Source organism: Tachysurus fulvidraco, chromosome 7 (assembly GCF_022655615.1).
Source record: "Tachysurus fulvidraco isolate hzauxx_2018 chromosome 7, HZAU_PFXX_2.0, whole genome shotgun sequence".
Classification (NCBI taxonomy): Eukaryota; Metazoa; Chordata; class Actinopteri; order Siluriformes; family Bagridae; genus Tachysurus; species Tachysurus fulvidraco.
Window position 1 is genome coordinate 16,068,592 of NC_062524.1, and position 21,410 is coordinate 16,090,001.

General features: G+C 39.2%; 2 protein-coding genes across 6 annotated transcripts in view; one reads left to right on the forward strand and one right to left on the reverse strand.

Annotated features, from left to right (window-relative positions):
• Positions 1-1,139, reverse strand: part of acsl1a (acyl-CoA synthetase long chain family member 1a) — a 24,389-nt gene extending 23,250 nt beyond the window's left edge. The window contains exon 1 of one of the 2 annotated variants that reach the window (XM_047816882.1): positions 999-1,139. The gene's annotated coding sequence lies outside the window, so the exon portion shown is untranslated. The remainder of the gene's footprint in view (positions 1-998) is intronic. The other variant, XM_027134809.2, reaches the window with a different exon arrangement.
• The window catches only part of helt (helt bHLH transcription factor), a 13,858-nt gene extending 2,642 nt beyond the window's left edge, over positions 1-11,216 (forward strand). For 3 of the 4 annotated variants that reach the window (XM_047816884.1, XM_027134816.2, XM_027134818.2), the window contains 5 exons: positions 2,181-2,371; positions 7,555-8,178; positions 9,010-9,114; positions 9,433-9,529; positions 9,902-11,216. In XM_047816884.1, the coding sequence (XP_047672840.1) occupies positions 8,149-8,178; positions 9,010-9,114; positions 9,433-9,529; positions 9,902-10,308 (639 nt within the window). In that variant the 5' untranslated portion in view covers positions 2,181-2,371; positions 7,555-8,148 and the 3' untranslated portion in view covers positions 10,309-11,216. The remainder of the gene's footprint in view (positions 1-2,180; positions 2,372-7,554; positions 8,179-9,009; positions 9,115-9,432; positions 9,530-9,901) is intronic. The other variant, XM_047816885.1, reaches the window with a different exon arrangement.
• The last annotated feature ends 10,194 nt before the right edge of the window (positions 11,217-21,410 follow it).

The following is a 21,410-nucleotide window of genomic DNA, read 5'->3' on the forward strand; positions in this document are numbered from 1 at the left end:
AATTTTACACTCACAGTTAGCGAGTGGTTTTACATCTGCGCCACATTACGTAATCTGACTTTTCCACACAGGTCCCAATCTGGGCTGCAGCTGCTGTCGTGGCTTTTCCATGTCATGAAGTGGAGGATGATTAGAGACAACAAACCATCTGATTGCTGCACTTTAACATGCTTTGTTTTCCCCAAACACAATAGCTGTGTTTCCAAACAAAGCTGAAGGTCACACAAGCCCAGAGGACCAAAGAGGTCAAAGGGGTCAAGGCGCACCTGAATAAATTCTGTTCCCCACTGCCCTGGTCACATAAGGGGTACTGGGGGTACCCAGTTACCCCTTCTTTCTGTTCAAACCCATTCAGCTCACTTTGTTACCTGGTTGACTTGCTTTCCTTTAACACACCAGTGTCTCCACCTTCATACCTGTAGTTTTACCTGAGAAGCTGTACGTAAACCTTCTGATAAAGACACACCTAATAAGGATACTGAGGATTCAGGACCATAGCACAGGAAGCGTAACAGCCCCAGCCCCGAGAGCAGAAGCGTAACATCCCCAGCCCCGAGAGCAGAAGCGTAACATCCCCAGCCCCGAGAGCAGAAGCGTAACAGCCCCAGCCCCGAGTGCAGGAAGCGTAACAGCCCCAGCCCCGAGAGCAGAAGCGTAACAGCCCCAGCCCCGAGTGCAGGAAGCGTAACGGCACCAGAACAGGAAGTGTAACAGTCTGGTGCCTTTTTGTGTTTTGTGTTTAAACACTATTAACAAGTGTTGAATGCTAAAATGCTCTTTCATGAAAATTCAAGTAAAATCTACAAATGACAAACACGTTTAGAACAGAAGAAAAAACTTACAAAACGTAAACAACAGTAAACACGTGTAACTGTAACGTGATGATTTCATATTAAAGCTTTCGTCACGAATATAAAAACATATCTTTAATGAGACACGTTATCACCAGCCTCCTTGTGAATAAAATGCTAAAATATAAGATTAAAAGCCAAACGAACCTGAAGCGTGTGAGTTTCACGTGAATATCCACCGACAGCGTGTTGTTGATTCCCCTGCAAGCCTATTCATATACAAGACCCACCTCCTCCGCTCTGATTGGCTAGTAATTCGTACTCACGAGCGGCGCGCTGATTGGATTTCGCTCTTACTTGCGTTCTAATCCGTTAGAACTGACCAGCTGAACCGATCACTTACTGATTCGACTCTTTTAAACTACAGAAGCTAACTACAAGTGAATCGAATTTTGAGGGAATCGATTCCTTTGATTCATCACTCAATGAAAACATAAAAAATAGAACATTTTATCTTTAATACAAATTTTTATGGCTAGGAAATTATTGACGGTCCAAGTTTAATTTGTCCAATTATGATTTGTCAAAGATTTGGACAAAAGTAGAACAACTTTAATTAAGTTTAACACCTATAATTAGGACCTAAATAACTACTTTTAGATAATAATTCTACATACATTTTCTTTCTCGAATATGTTTATTTTATGATTTTAAAATGGATAAGTTGATACACGTGGTTTAAACGGTTTACTGTCACCCTCTAGTGGATAAACACAGCGTTTACAGCCGCCAAGTCAAACATGGTTTCAAAATAATAAAGCAAAAATGTTAAACAAACAAATATTTTTCACTTAAACTAAAACAGTAATAGTTCTGAATTTAAAAAAAGTTGAATAGCTTTAGCATTTATGGTCATCTCATTATTATCTTTACTGTTAAACATTAGTCAGAGCAAAAACTGCAGTACATGGGAACTGTCTGAAATGAGAGAGAGAGAGAGAGAGAGAGAGAGAGAGAGAGCGATAGATAGATAGATAGATAGATAGATAGATAGATAGATAGATAGATAGATAGATAGATACTTTATTGATCCTGGTGGAAATTCAAGTTTCCAGTAGCAACATAATAAGATGCCACAAACACAGTAATACAGTAATAACACACACAAAGACACACACACATACACACACACACACACTCTCTCTCTCTCTCTCTCTCTCTCTCTCTCTCTCTCTCTCTCTCTCACCCAAACATGCAAATGAGGTGTTTGTTAAAATATATAAGAACATTTTAAATATTTATATAAAAATGTTAAATGTCCAGTAGCAGCAAATAGATAATTAAATATAGATGAAAAGCAAATACAGATTAATACAGTTTGTGTTACAGTTTCCACCCTGCCATAGAGATGCTGTACAGTTCCTCAGAGTTCCTCAGTCTACTAGTGGAGCCTGACAGAGACATCAGTCTACCACTGAACACACTCCTTTGTCTGCTGAATATGCTGGTCAAAGGCTGATGGGTGTCGTCCAGGATGGAGTCGAGTCTGTCAAGGGTCCCTGTCTCTGCTACTGTCACCAGTGAGTCCAGCGCTGTTACAACCACAAAGACTGCTTACCTCGTCAGTCTGTGTCTAAAATCCTTTATAAAATACTTTTATGGGGACTTGATTGGGGCTTTAGGTCAATAAATAAGATTTAAAGTACACACACACATACACAAACTAAGAAGCTTTAATGTTGGTTTCTGTGTACATACATTTTGTAGCTTCAGTGAGAATTAGTGATGATTGCATGCTTACACATGAGATAAAAGGCTGTTATGGGCACAATGCATCACTCTTTGTGAGCACTAATGTGAGACGGACTCACAGTTCTTGGGCCCCAAGGTCACCACGGGTCACTGTGTTTCACTTGAAGGCCTGCTGTGCATAATCCCCAAAACCTACATTGGGACCGATATATTTTGATCAAATAAGCCTATTCTACATGTCAAAGGATCATTAAGCCCTCACCTGATCTGGGCCTTAGACATTGCCTCATGATTCCAGACAAACCATCAGCCGTTTTCCCATCTAAAGATTCGTGCGCACAGAGAGTATAAAATATTATACAAAATGATGATGATGATTATGATGATGATGATTATTATTATTATTATTATTATTATTATTATTATTATTATTATTATTATTATTTACTTAAGGTCACAATCATAAAGTCACAGTTCCTAAAGATGATTTCTAACTTTATTTGTAATATATATTTACTGTATATTGCTATTTAATGTATATAGGTGACTACTGGCCACTGCTGCATGTAATGCTGTTTATTTACATATATACTAAGTGTAATGATATAAATAAATATATAAAGATATCAAAAATCCCCAAATACTTTTATAAATAAATTGCAAATCCATATAAATGAGTTTTACAGTATGCCGTTAAAATATTTACAACTAAGAAGTTTTGATCGAGTTTTTAAGGTGCTAATATTGTCATCGTCCACACGGGGGCGCTCTAACATTAAAAACTAGCTTTAAATTTTAAACTGCGCAAAAATAACAGCAATAATAAGTTATTAAAGGGTAACAATTAAAACAGCGCAGACCAACCAGCAAGATAGTAATGATATAAACATAATATAAAGAATATATTAATGATTTAAGGATTAAAATCGCAATAAAACAGTACAATTCCACTACATGCTACATGCTAACTCACTAGTCAGAATTCGAATTCTGTTATATCGCGTTCTGATTGGTGCTTGGAAAACACCATGGAAACGGATCATTCCACTGAGGAAAATAAAGAAAATAAAAATTATTAATTATATATTAATATTGGATTGTTATTAAGAGTATTACAGCTTTAGGTTATTGTTAATATTAAACGAGTGAATGAAATCATTTTTGTAATTTATAAAAAGCCTAAAAAAATGTTCTATAGTGCAGTGATGACATTCCGACACAAACAAACTGTAAATGATGAAACTGTAATGAATAATAACAATAACAACAACAACAACAATAATGATAATAACAACAACAATAATACTAATAATATCCATAACAACAACAACAACGATAATAATAATTAATATTATTATCGTTGTTGTTGTTATTATTATTATTATTATTATTGTGTTTCTGGACATATTGCGGAGTAAATGATCACAATTTGAAGTGCAAAAGACGTCAAATGAAATGATGATGATGATGATGATGACGATGGTCTTAATATGAAAGCCGAACAAGTATACAAGTATAATGAAACTGTAATGAATAATAATAATAACAATAACAACAACAACAACAATAATGATAACAACAACAACAACAATAATACTAATAATATCCATAACAACAACAACAACGATAATAATAATTAATATTATTATCGTTGTTGTTGTTGTTATTATTATTATTATTATTGTTGTTGTTGTTGTTATCATTATTGTTGTTGTTGTTGTTATTGTTATTATTATTATTCATTACAGTTTCATTATACTTGTATACTTGTTCGGCTTTCATATTAAGACCATCGTCATCATCATCATCATCATCATTTCATTTGACGTCTTTTGCACTTCAAATTGTGATCATTTACTCCGCAATATGTCCAGAAACACAACATGAACTATATTTCTTTCAAGGATGAAAGTAGAGAAGTTAGACACGTCCTGTAACCTGAAATCGGAGTAAAGGTCTTACACATTGATCGATATTTATAAAAAAAAACAACAAGAAATTAAAAAGACAAATTATCCGATTTGTCATTATTAATGAATCTATGGATATCAGCAATAAGACACGTACAAATAAATAACCAGCCCCTTACAGTTGCTCCGGACAAGACCACAGCATTATAATAACAAGTCTCCCGTACAGTTAGACCAGTTACACACATTGTGCACATCCCTGACCAGACAGCAGATCCTTTTTAAAAAATCTAATTAATTAATAAATGAAAACTTGTCCTTGGACTAAGCGGCACCGGTTCACACGCCGATGTTGCACGTTTTTACGCACTGCGTTTCTTGCTTGAAGACGTGAGTGAGGTTCATCGTTTTTACGCCACTTTCTCCTTATTTGTGCATTTGAACATTATTTGTGAATGAATCCTACAACAAGCCCTTTATGGAGTGTATAATGTGCGTAGGGTCGTAAGACTATATATGCAACTTTGGGATGAACATTTTTTACCCGACAAACAAAAAGGTTATTTGCTCTGAAAACACGCATACGCATCTGGAGCACATTTCTATTCACAAATTATAAAACTTTAAAACTTTAGTTTAAAATGTTAGTAACAAAAAGTAAATAACAGTCTAAATAAATAATCATTAAGTCTAAATAAGAAATAAAACAAATGTGCGCGTGCCTCCTGGACATGTCACAGTCAATCAATCAAGCCAAAAGAAAAATACAGGATTTTTGTCATTCTTTAATACTCATTTCTTAAATTCAAGTTGTAGTTTAACATTAATTAAAACGCAAAGATTTATTTAAAAATAAATGTAGTGAATGTGAATTGGGCACCAAATGAACTTCTGTACTCGAAGTCGGATTTAAAATAAAAAAATGTAAACAAAGAAAGTTGTTTCAATAGAAAAAAATATGCGATTGTAATCTCATAAAATTCTATTTTACTAATAAAATTATTTGAGGAAGTATTAAAAAGATTCCTATAAATGTTAGTGCGTTTCGCTTTGTATCTTCACTCAGAAGTTTTACAAAAAAAAAGTTTTACAAAAGTTTTTGCACCTCGAACGTTGGATGTTTATGAGTATATATACGTTATGTGCTAGAAAATAATCCAACAATCAAACTAATGGGATTTTCTGCTTTTAGTCTACTTCACTTGTGCCTCTCTCTCTCTCTCTCTCTCTCTCTCTCTCTCTCTCTCTCTCTCTCTCTCTCTCTCTCTCTCTCTCTCAGGCTACCCAAAGAAGCTTTTATTTAAAAAAAAAATGGTTATAAGATAGAATCGGTGTGATATTTTTAAACACACAAAACACACGCAGCTCAGTGTTTGGGAGATTAAAGCAGCAGCAGCAGACGAGCAGAAATGCGCTTTGGAAGGCGCGCGCTGCGGCGAGCACAATAAACCCCCGTTGTTTAACCCCGGCGTGAAAATATGGCTGGAGAAAAACAAACAGCCGATTGTTGTATGAAATTTATTCAAGTATAAAATAATGCCCTTTGTCGGACACAAACTTGGGCAACATGGGGACACGGAGACACGCACAAAAAAGAGAAGTTCTTTTGTGCGCTTTTGCGCGTTGTAACCAAAGACCCCCTTCTGGACGCGACTGTTGTTTTTTCTCTCTCTCTCTTCTTTTTTTCTTTCTAATGACATTTACCGGATCAAAACATGGTGTTAATTCGATCAGAAAGCTTCACCCTTAGCAAACAATGCCCGAATGAGTCCTTCCCAAGTTGGTTAAGTTGAGCGAAATTAGGGCAAATGAATAGGGGCGCGCAGGTGATGAGGGATCAGGGGGCCAGCTGCGTTCCGTCATTCTTCTTCTTTCTCGCTCTCTTCTTTTTATTAAAATTTAGACCCAGTGCAACCATTCATTCCACTCAATAGACATTTTCTTATAGGATAATAGGATACAAATTGAGCCGTCCAGAGGTGGTGGGTGTAAAAAAAAACCCATCATCATCATCGCTGTGGCGCAGAGCGCGCAAAAAATAAAAGAAAAAGCCTGCGTGCCTGGTATGTGTGTGTGTCTGGAGGCTATGCCAGGCCCAAGAGGTCCCCCGCACACACCTGCCGAGGCTTGGGAGTGTAAAATACACGCTTCGCGTGTTAGATCTCCGTGTCACCGAGTCGTGTGAACACAGCGGAGGGAGGAGGAGGATACAGAGACACCAAGACTCCAAAAAAGCGTCTACTGTCCAACACGGCGGAACAGCCTATTATAGGCTTTGCTTAATTACTTCAATGAAAGCAGACAGGCCTTCAAAAAAAAAAAAAAAAAAAAAAAAAGGTTCCTCGTAAACTGCGCCAAAAGGACTTGCGTCCCTACACGCGCGCGATATTAAAAGTTAAACTAAGTTCAAGTATCGAAACCACAGCATGTTCCCTTTACAGTGAGTTTTTAAAGTGCACCTTTCATAGTCTTTCCAGGCTTTTGACAGTGTACAATCTACACAATCTATACAATCTATACATCTACAAAGTGGATTCAAAGTAAAAGTAAAATCTATTTTGTGATGCACACTAAAAGGATACTAACTGCCTCTTTTCCTTGTGGCACCTACACACCTTTTATGAATATAGAGAACCTTGAATCCAATGAAGAAAAGTATACAGGATCTGAACCATAAATCATATAACCATGTGCATAGTAAAGATACAAAAGTTTGTATAATTGTTAGTACCAAGATCACCAGTGACATAGACTCAGTGACAGTGACTTTTTTCCATTGTGCCAATATTTTTTATAGCAAATTTGTAGCATTGTGCAACTGTTTAGGAGCAAAGTTACTCGTCACTGCTGCTGCTGATGATGATGGCAGCACTAATCATAGATGTTTTTCATTTTTACTATGTATATACCTTCAGAAATAATTTAGGATACATAATGTCCATTAAGGCATCTTTTATTCACATTTATTATTATTATTATTATTATTATTATTATTATTATTATTATTAACTTAAAGCTACACCACATGCACCAGAATGAGAATGTGCATAGCATTACATCTTAGCGCTATGTCTAAATGAACGTTTTCCAAAACCCTACAGGACTCTGAATGGAGCAGTGCGCCATTTTGGACACGATGGCACCAAAAGTGCGCTCCGAATTAAACATGTACCAAAGTGTACCAAGTTCTCACGTGTCCACGCACGCGGCAACGCAATTACTACTAACGGAGTCTGGAGATGTAGTGCACGAGCCCACACCTAGAACCCAACTGGAAGACAACCAGAAAACGGGCTTCAGTCGCGCGCACCGACTGCGGTCTCCTTTCCGTGCGCTCTCAGATGACGTCCCTTCAGAACATCACGTGTCCCTGGGACAGCCACGTGGATTAACAAAACAGCACTTGCCCCCCTTTCCTTCCATTCTCGAGCCCACGGTTTCAGGTTCCCCCTCACTCTTTCACTTTAACTGATCCTATAAGCGAGCACATTAACCAAAAAAAGGAGCTTTCTCGCCTTTAATCCCTGAGGATTCATTTGGGAGGCCAAGCATGCGCACAATCCGCTTTATAAACACACTGAACTCAGACACACACCTCAGTCTCACTCTGATGTAGGAACCTACAGCACCGTGCACAGCTTCTGGATCACTGGCAGAAATATTAAATAACTCTTTTCATTTTAATTTCCAAAGAAATGATGGCTTCAAAGATGAAGGACCGCAAGGTAAGATGCGCTCGCGACTTTCACTGCATGTGTTGGTTTTGTGCAGATTACCTAAATATAATAATAATAATAATAATAATAATAATAATAATAATAATAATAATAATAAACTCAATCAATCTATTATGTTAACACATTCTAAAGAAGAATTAAACACGTTCTTATTATCAGATTATTAGATGCGCCAAACAGCGCGCGCATGGAAATGAAATACGACAGTGTTTAACTTCATGCATTACGATTTTATTAACGTGACACTTTATACGACGCGGTTTAATCTTTAGAAAATCTTTTATTATTATTATTATTATATTATTATTATTTTATGTTAAAAGAGACCAGCGCGTGACCGTAAAGCCATTACGCACGTGTGAATTGCGTGTAGACGTGTAGATTAATGCGTGTAGACGTGTAGATTGATCCGCATGTAAATCCAACCGGATTCCTGGAACTCTCTTTTTAATCTTTCTCATCCAGTCAGTCTAGAAAATATCTGATCTGGTTAAAGCCACATTTAGCTTTATTTATTAATGTTAATTATTTATTTATTATCTCGTAATATTAGTAAGATACAGATTTAATGATTCACTTTTTTACTATAATGCATATATTATAATTACAGCTAAATATCAACATGTAGGGGTGATTTTAGAAAAATTACAGACACACACACACGCACTGACACACACGCTCTCTCTCACACACATACACACACACACACACGCAGACACACTCACACAAACACACACTCACTCCCTCACACACAGGGGATGTAGAATCAGTCTACTCAAGTTTGCTGTATTTTTCACTACCTACACTGTTCTCCTACAGAGAACGCCGGTGTCACACAAAGTGATCGAGAAGAGGAGGAGAGATCGCATTAACCGCTGTCTAAATGAACTCGGCAAAACCGTCCCCATGGCCCTGGCCAAACAGGTAAGGAACAATCCCTGCACATTTCTGGGATATAAAAAACATCTGTATTTAGTGTGTAACCTTTTTTTATCCATCCACCTGAGAAGGAGAATAAAAATTTCAAATTCACTAGATCTGTAATTTATCGATCAGCGATCAGTTCATTTAACGTTTATATGTTTTTATTTACACACCAAACCTCTACATTATTGCTCGTCCACATCTTTAACATATCTCTTATCTCATTTTCATCTTATTTTATCTCACCTGAGTGTATCTTAATTTATCTCGTTCTTGTCCAATTTAATCTTTAATTATTTGGTCTATTTTATTATACAGAACTGTGGGAAGCTGGAGAAGGCAGAAATTTTAGAGATGACTGTACAATACCTGCGCGCTCTGCACTCAGCCGACTTCCCTCGCGGGAGAGAAAAAGGTACGTCACTAAACAAGTCTACATTCTCTCATCTTTTCATTTATTCATATACAGTATATTTGGCTCCATTTGGTGTGATGTGAAAGTTTATATGAGTAGGGATTAATTTGGGGTCTTAAATGAGCAGTTTTCAAAAGATATTATAATAATATAATAGTTTAACGTTACATTAACGCCTTAATTCCTGAAAGCCTGACAATTTATATCTGTGCATGTGTCCAAAAGGCAATAAGTAATTAATAACTAATTAAATAGCAATCATGAGAGATTTTAATGGAAGAGTTTCTGAATGTTTTCTGAATGTGTCCCAGGGCAACAAGTTATCATCTGCTTTCACTAATTAATGTTTTGTGTGTGTATCTGTGTCTGCAGGAGAGCTCCTGAGCGAGTTCGCCAACTATTTTCACTACGGCTACCACGAGTGCATGAAGAACCTGGTGCACTACCTGACCACAGTGGAGCGAACAGAGACCAAAGACAACAAAAATGCACGCATCCTGGCCTTCCTGCAGTCCAAGGTGGTTTCAGAGCCCGTGTTCGGCTCACGCTACGAGTCCGCATTCTCCTCGCCCGAGCCCGTAGACTTCCTGTGTCAGCTACGTTCTCCGCCAGAGTGCCACCAGAACCCGAGCGAACCGGTCTTCCATCAGAGCCACAGTGGGCATTTATCCTGGCACGGCTCGGCACTCAGCTACCCACAGCAGCATGGACTGGACCATCACCATTACATGAACTTCATGAGCCACTCCTTGCACACGACGCCACACGTCGCTTTGTAGATTTCTGTTTTGTTTTGTTTTGTATTGTATTTGTGTTTAATTTATATGTGCAAATTTCAGATGAAATCTAGATATTCAAATTTAATAAACATGTTTTTGTAAAAAAAAAAGAAAGAAAAAAATAATAAAAATATTATAATTCTAATAAAATGTCATCACTTTTCTGAATTTTGGGCTGTACAATAAAGCATTTGTAATAATAAACCTTACTGTAGCACATCACAGCAGGTGACATGAGCTGTAGAAAGTCTAAATAAATCCTCTATAAAAATTAATATACAAAAGTACAAGTAAAGTACAAAATCAAAATCAAAAGAAATGAATGGCTTAAATTTGAATTCCAGTCTGTACTTGAGTCTTTTTCACCATGAAACAAAACATGAGATAATTCACAGCAACTTTACTCCTAGTCTCTCAAATGCTAGCGGGCGTGCTGATAGCTAATAATAATACAAAACTGTCATCTGTCACAAATAAATAAATACATACATACATACAACCTTCTGACATAAAACTGTAGTATGTAGAAAAAGTAAAAAAAAATTTCTTGTTCTAAAATCCAGGAAGTAAAAACACAGACATGAAACCAGACTGCCCGACTTCCTCCATTGGAGATGAATAGCTAAAAGCTTCACTTTCTTGTTAGCCACATAATTCAGTATCTCTTTACTGGTCTAAGACTCACAGACTGACAATAAGCTTCTCTTCCCAGAGCATTCTGCCAAATACAATGCACCCCCCCCCCCTTCTATGACTTGGACTCTTCCACCTTTATTTAAATACAATGTAAACAACAAATTGGGTCAGTCAATAACAGATGGTAGAGGGAACATTTAGTTAACTTCCTTTGTATATAAATATTTATTCATCCTGTCACTTTGATGTCTTTCGATACCTTTAAATGTGATTCGTTTCTTCTTTCATGTTGGCTAGTTTTGCTAAGATGCAAATTTTCTGGTGATGAACATATCTGAATAGACCGAAGCCGTTGTAGACTGGAATTCAACGGCTTTCAAGCTAGCTAATGAAAGTGTGAGGTGATGCTACACAAGCTAAATCTAACCCAGATATGACTTATCATTTCCCAAAACAAATACGTCAGTTAGCTAGAATCCACTTTTGTCTGTCGTGTTTAACGAGGCTGCTAATTTAGGCTAAATAACGAGGTGTTGAAAACATGATGCTAAGGCGTATGCTAAACGCGTCTCTGCTACTGATTAGTCTCACTTGTGATTGTTCTCACTTAATTGTGAAAATATGAAGTGATGTGTTTGTTGCCATAGAGATCACTCCTGTCAATGTTCTTTCCGTATTTAGCCAAATGAGGCTCTGCTTTTCTCCCCTGTGCTTGGGATTAGGGCTGGAAAAGCCGTGAGTCAGGCCACCGAGATGAAGAAAGGCCCCGACACTTCGGCCATATCTGCATATAATTTAACCAAGCTGCGCTGAGGCGTGACGCTGATTGTTTCTGAGATGTCATCGGCTGAAGCTTTTCCTTTCTCACTGGATGGAGAGAAAACCTCTCACGCCTCCACAATGCAGGACAGAATGGACTCCAACACGCCCTTCCCTCTGGTTTACTTTAACGCCCTGACCTGCTCCTACAGCAGACACTGATGTACAAGTGTGTGTGGTGTTACAGTCTCACAACCTAAACATGGTGTGTGTTACTCCTGAATGGCACTTTCATTAAAGTAGTGATGCGTGTGGATTACATCTATGGAGAGAGAAAGAGAGAGAGAGAGAGAGAGAGAGAGAGAACAAGAGAGAGAGAGAGCAAGAGAGCGAGTGAGTAAGAGTGAGTGAGTGAGTGAGAGTGAGTTAATGAGTGAGAGAGAGAGAGAGAGAGAGAAACAAGGGGGTCACAGAAAAAAGGAAGGAATTAAGGAAGAAAGAAAGAAAGAAATCGCAGACCTGCGATTAAAGAAGATACCCACGTAAGAAAGAAAACTTCTGCTTGCATCACCATCTGCAGACCAGCTTACACATAAACACTAACGTAAAGTAAACATCATCGAGCGTTTTACCGAAACCTTCTCACACCAGTGGAGGAGGGAGATTTTTCTTGTAGAAAGTGGTACAGTGTAAAGTAGCTTAAGGCGAGGGGGGGGGGGGGGGGGGTACCGGTTGCTCCATTCAGGCACAGGCTGAAGGGGGACATCAGACTTTTCCAGCTTCATCCTTCAGTGGCTCTGAAGGAAAATAATCAGGCGTATGAAATCAAAACTACTGAGAGGAGAGAGAGAGAGAGAAACTGGAAAGCCAACCGTCTAAACACAAACACACGTCTATCCAGACGGCTAGAACATTTTTCCGCATGCTGACATGAAGTCCATGAAGATCACATAAAAGGTATAAAAATCATGGCAGACTAAACCCTCACTGCACCCACCTGTCCTGCACAATACACAGGTGTCTGTTACCACTTATGATTTACTGAGGAATTTAACAAAAGAGATAGAAAGAAAGAAAGAAAGAAAGAAAGAAAGAAAGAAAGAAAGAAAGAAAGAAAGAAAGAAAGAAAGAAAGAAAGAAAGAAAGAAAGAAAGAAAGAAAGAAAGAAAGAAAGAAAGAAAGAAAGAAAGAAAATAGACGACAATGAGAGCATGTGGTTGGAAAAACCTCATAATACCATGAAAGGCATGCACTGTGAAAGAGCACCGACAAACCAATATTGGTTTAAATCCCAGTTTTGAGGCTCTATGAATAATAACTAATGGCACCCTGCCAGGGAGTCGGAGCTTTGTCATGGAAAATGTTTCAACTGCTACAGAGAGGTGTCAGGGAACTGACATGAAGACTGAAAAGCTGAGCAGAAAGATATACCAAGTTCTAGTGCTGCGTTGGATCCATGTCTCTAAAAAGACATTTAAAAGACCCGAGGAAGTCATTTCTGGAAGGAGTCTCCAATGTCAGTCAGGAACGTTCTGCTTTAACAGAAGTGATAAACGTGTTTGAGGTTATAAATGGATAAAAAAAACTACACAAGACATTTGAATCATTGGCACATTTCTGTGGTTGGAAAATATTGGAAATAATCAAGCTCTGCTTTGTGGTCACCGACCCAAGCTTCACCACACCATGTGGCCATTGATTATTTTCCTACAATTGCAAGACACACACTGTTTCACTCCTTATGGCTTATGATTTGGATGGAAGTTTGATGTTTCATGCTGGTACGGTCATGCCAGTAAATCTGATTTGAGTCAAATGCAGCAGTGTGTGTGTGTGTGTGTGTGTGTGTGTTAAATTGTGTGAATTCTCCTACCACCACCCAACCCTCTCATCCCCCTTGAACCCCCCCCAACTGCAGTAAAGCTGGGACTTGGCAGCAGAATGTAGAGAAGCAACAGTTTCTCATCACACACAGGGGCAGTAATCTTAAGACCTTGGCACCAGTCGTGGCTGAAGAAAGGACGGCACTGTGAGAGAACTCATCCTTCTGTCTCTCTCTCTCTCTCTCTGTCTCTCTCTCTCTCTCTCTCTCTCTCTCTCTCACACACACACACACACACAGTGATGACACAAAGAACAGTAGTTACAGAGAAACAATCACACACATTCAAAATGAGAGAGAGAGAGAGAGAGAGAGATCACAGAGAGAGAGAAAGAGAGAGAGAGAGAGAGAGAGAGAGTGGGAGAAAGAAACAGAGAGAGAAACAGAGGGAGAGAGAAGGGGGGAACGAGAGAGAAAGAGGGAGAGAGGTTTGAGGTTTAACAATACTTTTATTCGCTATTTGCCATTCTCTATTTTCATAATTTTTCATCATAGGTCTTCCCTTGTATATCATTGAAAAACTATTTATAAAAATAAATAAATAAATAAATAAATAAATAAATAAATAAATAAATAAATAAATAAATAGGCAAAGTGTAAAAACAAAAAAGCTGCAGACATTTTACTAGTTTACAAAAGGTACATCATTAAGCGACCGCTAAAATGTTAAAGAAAATCAGAGGTTAGAAACAAGTTGGTTCTCATGCACCTTACATAAAACCTCATTGACACACCATGTTTCATAAAAACCCATTCTATTACTGGTCAGTTTCTTGTAGGCAAATTCGATTTTTAGCCTAGCTGCTACTAGCCGCTTGCAGAGAAGCTCTGGATCAACTGTAGCTCGTTGTAACCCCTTCTTTTTTCGTGTTATCCACATGGCTAGTTTAGCTATGCTCATCAGATAGTTCAATAAAACCAGTTTCCTCCTCGCACAAGAACGTCTGGGTTCAACATCCCTGGCCACCTTGAGGCTTTTTGTGCCCTCAAGGACTCTTTGTGCAGCACTTTTACTGTTATTTGGTACATGGCTTTCTTAGACATGTCTTTAAAAAGGTTTGACAGTGGAGTATTGAAAGACAAGATGGCGTCTGTGACTTCGTCTTCCTCCTCCGCTCTCACCGCAGGCAGAAAATGAAGTCCAGGAAACTCCACGTCGTTCCTCCTGTCATGAGTATTCCCATGTCTCTGGCCAATGTACACTTTGTAGCTGCTTGGAAGTGAATTGTACAGTTCCTCTTGCAGTTTTCCTGTTAGACGTGAAGCCCCGTCACTGTTTTCAGCTCTTCCGCTGGTATCCAGGCTCCTTCGTCTAGTAGGTGGCCCAGCTTTGTGATGTTGTTGTCCAGTATACACCTGCGTATGCTCACTGAAGACAGCAGTCTCGAAGTTATGAGAGAGTTGAAGAAGAGTGGTTCTTCTGGAGCCCATTGCTCTAGATTGTCCATGACTCTTTCTATTCTTGTTACTGTTTTCCATGTAAGCAGCACGGATCTGTAATAAGGTGTCAGCTCGGATAAGCTCAGCTCCTCCAGCTTCATTAAGAACAGGTGTTTATCTAGCTTGAGGCCACCTACTCTCCTCAGTATGGCATTTGCAGTTTTCTCTCACACCACATCTTTGTGGTATAGGAGTCTCTGCGCTGCTTGTATCCAGAAGGCACGTATTCTGCTACTCACGTCTACCAACCCCTGCCCACCTTATTGTAATGGCAGGAAAATTACTGCAGAACGCAGCCAGTGTTGTCCACTCCAAAAGAAGTCCACTATTCTTCTTTGCATGTCAGCAACCAGTTCTTCAGGTGGTTCCATAACAATAGTCCTGTGCCACAGAGTTGAGGCAGCCAGGTTGTTTACTATCAGAACTCTTCCTCTGTAAGACAATTGTGGTAGTAGCCATTTCCACGTGGACAATTGGGCAGACACCTTTTCCAGCAGCCCCTCCCAATTTTTTTTCTGGAATTGTTCATTTCCTAAAAATGGAGGCTTTTTCATTTGTCCCAATGGTCTTTTTTAAAATTGTGATGTCTTTTTTCTCAGTGATAAAAACAGAAATGTCATCTGCATAGGCTGCTAAGACAACCTTAAAATAACCATCTACTTTTGGTATTAAAGTCCCTTTCAGTGATGCTCTGAGTCTACATAGTAAAGTTTCAATGACTAGGCTGTATAATTGTCCAGAAAGCGGACAACCCTGCCTAATACCTCTAGTCACCGATACTGGGGCATTTAAACCTCCCCCTGCTTTAACCAGCACAGATACATCAGAGTACAGGAGTTCTACATATGATATAAAACCTTCTCCAAAGCCACAGTGCTTCAATACATTAAAAAGGTACGCATGGTCGACCCGATCAAAGGCTTTTTCCTGATCTATTGACAGGATTCCCAGTGTACTCTTATTTAGCTGATTAAAATCAATTATATCCTTTAGTAAAAAAAGGTTGTCTATTATAGACCTTTCTGGGATACATTAAGTTTGGTCATGTTTTATAACTGAATCTAAAACAAGTTTCAGTCTGTTAGCTAAGCACTTGGAGAAGATTTTATAATCGGCACACAAAAGAGAAACTGGCCTCCAGTTCTTTAAAAATCCCAAGTCTCCTTTCTTTGGGAGCAGTGATAGGACTGCTCTCCGACAACTTACAGGGAGTGTTTTTTTCTGCATACATTCTGTTAAAACCTCATGTAAGTCTTGTCCCAATAAAAACCAGAAATGCTGATAAAAGTCCACAGGTAATCCATCTATTCCAGGGGATCATCACTTAGATAGCTGAGACATTGCCTCTGTGAGCTCCTGCAGGGTGATGATCCTGTCTAGTTCCTCTTTTTGTGTTTGCTGTATTTGAGGCAGGTCTTTGAGTATGTCCTCAGCAGATTCAGCATCACAGCGCTGTACAACTCGCTGTAGAAATCTCTAGCCAGTCTCCTCATTTCTGCCGGGTCAGATGTGATGGATCCATCCGTGCGGCAAAGATGGCTCATTGTCTATTGCTGAACACTGTTTTTTCCAGATTAAAAAAAGAAGGTACTGGGAGCATCCAGGTCTTTAATAGAGCAGTATCTCGCTCTTATCAGTGCCCCTTTAGCAGGCACTTATCAGTGCCTTCCTGTAACAGGGAGCTGAGTTCTTGTCTTTTTTTCATTAGTCCAACTCCCAGTGTGGTGTCATTGCCGTCCATAATGCGTTTTTCTGAAAGTTCGATGTCTCTTTGTGGAGACTGCACTGTTACTTTCAGGATAGTAGTAGAGAAAGACGTATAGTTCTGACACAGCATTTTTATGTTGACTTTCCCCACATCCCACCTCTGGCTAAGACTTTTAAAAGAGCCCTTCTTCATTTTCCAGCCATCCCAGAAAGTGTTAAAAATCTCATGAAAAAAAACTTGCAATAATTTAACATTAAAAACCCAATAATAGTTTGCTTTCAGTGTATTCTTTATATTTATATCTAATAAAACCATGTGATGATCCGAAAAGCCATTGGGTTCAATAGAAACATTTATTACTCTATTATTCCAGGTCTTTTTTTAAATAAAACCTGTCTAGCCTTGCTCCACTGACCCTGTTATCATTCACTTTAATACACGTGTACTGCCTTACACCTTCATGCCTATTTCTCCAAATGTCAACCATTTGGGTTCCTTTGATGATATTAGATAAAAGAATGCCTGACTGACTATGAGGTTCTTCCCCATTTCTGTCCAGAGTAAAATCAGTAGTACAGTTCCAGTCACCCCAATATAACACACACAGTGTCATCATATTTCTGGACCAACTTTTTAAGTTCTAAAAAGAACATCATTCGCTCAGGGCCACCGTTAGGAGCATAAACATTTATAAAAACAAAAACAGTACCTTTATGTTCCACTTTTGCTAATAGCAATCTTCCCTTAACTATTTCCTTAACCTCTAAAACACTGTTTATGTGTTCAGAAAATAAAATTGCAACCCCAGCACTGTTTCTTGTCCCATGACTCATAGAAATATTCCCTTTCCACCATGTTCCCCATTCTACTTGATTATCGGTGTCAGTGTGTGTTTCTTGTAAAAAAAAAACAACATTAAGTTTTTTAATACTTATAAACTCCTTTACCATTGTTAATTTATTCCTGTCTCTACCCCCATTAATTGATGTTCCTGCTTTAAAACTCTACATGGGAAAAAGGAAAAAAAGGATAGAGACAGAAAAGAGACAGTAAAGTGAAAAAGACACCAGATGTGATTTATCCATTTAACCGTTTTATTTTACTTTGTTTTTCCTTAGTTTTGTTACCACCTTTTTCAGTCTAAACCTTTTCTTTTTATCCAGAACTTCATGGCTCACTGTCTTTTGTAACAGCACTGCTGAAACTATGAATTTGTCTACATCTGGAAAAAAATCTTTCACCTCAACCAGTTTGCCGAATGTTACGTCCAGAAAATCATTAATGTCTTCAAGAGAGTGTCTTCTGTTGCCTGTGACCCGACATCAGAAATCTCCGACATTGTGTCTTCCTCCCTCATTTCTGCATCAACAGTGTCTACACTTTTAAACTGGTCTTCCCTGGCACCAGTTATTCCACCACTACCAACGACTTCAACTAATTCACTCACACCACAGTTTTCCTCTGATTCCACCATTTCAGTATTCAGGTTCACAGTGATCTCATCTCTGTTATCACATGGTTTCTCAGTAACCTGAGCTCCACTCCACTGTATCTGAGGTCTGCACACCTTCAGCTTCCTTTACTGCAATACTTAGAACCCTGGACTCCTCATTACTATGTCCAGCTTCCTCCTCAGTGATGTGTTCAACCACACCACACTGCCCCCCTGCCTCCTCAATCCCCTGTTGACCCGTCCCCTCGTTACCCTGTCTAGCTGTCCCCACGTTACCCTGTCCAGCAGCCCCCACGTTGCCCTGTCCAGCTGCCCCCACGTTACTCTGTACAGCTACCCCCACGTTACCCTGTCCAGCTACCTCCCCATTACCCAGCCCAGCTGCCCCCTCAGAGGCCTGGGCCTTGTGTGGACACACTAACGTCTTGTGGCAAACATCGCCGCACTCAAAGCACTTCATCCGTCCTGTGCTAGCGTACAGCATGAACAACCTGCCCTCACACACCACTCTGAAAGACACGTTAAGTTCCGGTTGATTTCAGAACATTATCATTAATTATGTTTACCTTCTGCTCTGTGTTTATGTTCTGTAAAGCTGCTTTGTGACAATGTCTATTGTAAAAAGCGCTATACAAATAAACTTGAATTGAATTGAATAAAAACCTGTCTCCTAAAAGACTTGACGTTCTTCAATCCCCCAGTCTTAGAGCCCAGGTAAACTGTCCTTACCTTGCTGGCTAATTTTCCGTAGCGTTTTAGCTCCCGTTCTATGTCCTCATCGGGGATAAACGGAGGCACGTTAGCTACGGTAACGCGAACAGTCGGAGCAACCAGCGGTGAAACTATCACAAATTCGCCACTTACCAAAATGCCGGTGTTGGTCAGGTGTCTCGCCTGACTCTCCTCCCTCAGAAACACCACGACTGCTTTGTTCATGCGGGAAGCAGCGAAAATATTCTCATTCCCGACCTCCGTCCCCATTGCCAGTAAAATGTCCTCCAAACTTACGCCGTTAGCCGACATACACCTGACGCCATGGCGGAGGGAGACAGGTGACGCCACCCTCTGTGTGAGGGACGCCATCCCGCTCCCGCCCTGCTACTACACACCTGGCTAACTTACCTGTCTTTTAATCTACACTATTTAACACACACAAAAAAACACTTTAATTGACTTTCTGTTCTCTTTACTTAACCGTAAGAGACTAACTCTATCGATAAAAGTGAAGAGAAAACCAGAAAAAAAAATCCCACGATAGCTCTCACCTCCTGTGACCACTCACACACCCAAAACCTCCCAGCATGCACCGAGAGAGAGAGAGAGAGAGAGAGAGTCTGAATTAACTCAAGAAATTTCACCTCATACTCAGGATCGTTAGCAGAATGGACTAGAATACAAGATCCGTGTGTCTCTCTTTTATAAAATGCTTTTACAATGAAGCAGTACAGAGGTTTATATACAGTATATATATGTGTGTAATGCAGGTATCTGGACATCACTCAGCTTCCCACCATCCCATCCGGTCCTGTATAACGTCCAGCCCTTCTTATTCATTGGTCTTTTCCTTTTCCTGTTCTAACACTTTTACACTTTTCATCGCAGGTCGCAAAAACTCTCACGTTCTAATTGACAGTGTAGCTTAAAGAGTGTAAATGTCACGTGTTCCGAATGAAAACTAAGTGAATAATGTTGGACACTTCAGGACCTCGACGTTTGAAGCCTTGCTGACACAGAGAAAAGAGGCGGGGCTTCCAGGAGCTCACGCTGGACGAGAAAAAAACATTAAAAGCGTGAGCTGAGTAAAAATGTCTAGAGTTCTGTGTGATATGATCTTAAGTTTAATCTGTTGTACATTTCTGAAGAAACACTATAGAAATATCGAATATTTTTACTTGCTGCAAAATGAAGGTGAATTTCAGTGTAAGTTTAAAATGAAAAAATATATAAAATTCTGAAACTTAGTTTCAGAAAAATCTTTTAAAGTTTTTTTTTACATTTCCTTTTAATTTCAATGTAAAATTCCACATATGAATTTTAAATTTTAGCTTGAAATTTTTGTAGTTTTAGTGTTTGTTAAGGATAAAAATCCTAAGAATCAAAGAAGAGCTTTAAATGAATACACGTGTGTGCATTTGTGTGCATGTGTGTGTGTCTGTGCATGTGTGGGCGTCTGTGTGTGTGTGTGTGTGTCTGCGTGAGCGTCTGTGTGTGTCCGTGTGTGCGTCTGTGTGTGTGTGTGTGTGTGTGTGCGTCTGTGTGTGTGTGCGTGTGCGTCTGTGTGTGTGTGTGCGTCTGTGTGAGTGTCTGTGTGTGTGTGTGTGCGTCTGTGTGTGTGCATCTGTGTGTGTGTGTGCGTCTGTGTGAGTGTCTGTGTGTGTTTGTATGTGTGCATGCGTCTGTGTGTGTGTGTGCATCTTTGTGCGTGCGTCTGTGTGCGTGTGCTTCTGTGTGTGGGTGCGTCTGTGTGTGTGTGTATGTGTGTTTGTGTGTGAATCAATTGAAGAAGCAACAGTTTCCCTCTCACACACTCCCACTGCGGGAATCAGAGGTGTTGGCACGGACACATGAGCCAGACCTTCTGTGAACTTGGCTGCTCTAAAGCCTATTAAGAGTCACTAATCTGAGAGCTGGCGACGAAGGATCTACCTTAGCCTAGTTGGCACTCTCTCTCTCTCTCTCTCTGCCAGGACCACGCCACAGATTATGTAAATCCATCTGCACCCCCCTCCAGCTCCCTGCTCCTTTTAGGCCTCATCCCAGCTTCAAGAAAAATGAATGAAGAGATAAAAGAGGGTGATAAAGAAGGAAGAAAACAACAAGAAAGCAGGGTGAGAGAAACGTGAACGACAAAAGGGTCGGAGGAAAAGACAGGGGGTTAAAAAGAGAAAAGGACACAGGAATAAATAGATAGATAGATAGATAGATAGATAGATAGATAGATAGATAGATAGATAGATAGATAGATAGATAGATAGATAGATAGATAGATAAGTGAGAGAGTGAGAGAGAGAGAGAGAGAGAATCTTGGAAGAAAGAGCGGAAGAAAGAAAGGCAGATAATATAGATAGAAATTATGAAGACAAACTGATGGAAGGATGGAGATATATATATATATATATATATATATATATATATATATATATATATATATATATATATATATATATATAGACAGACAGACAGACAGACAGACAGATAGATAGATAGATAGATAGATAGATAGA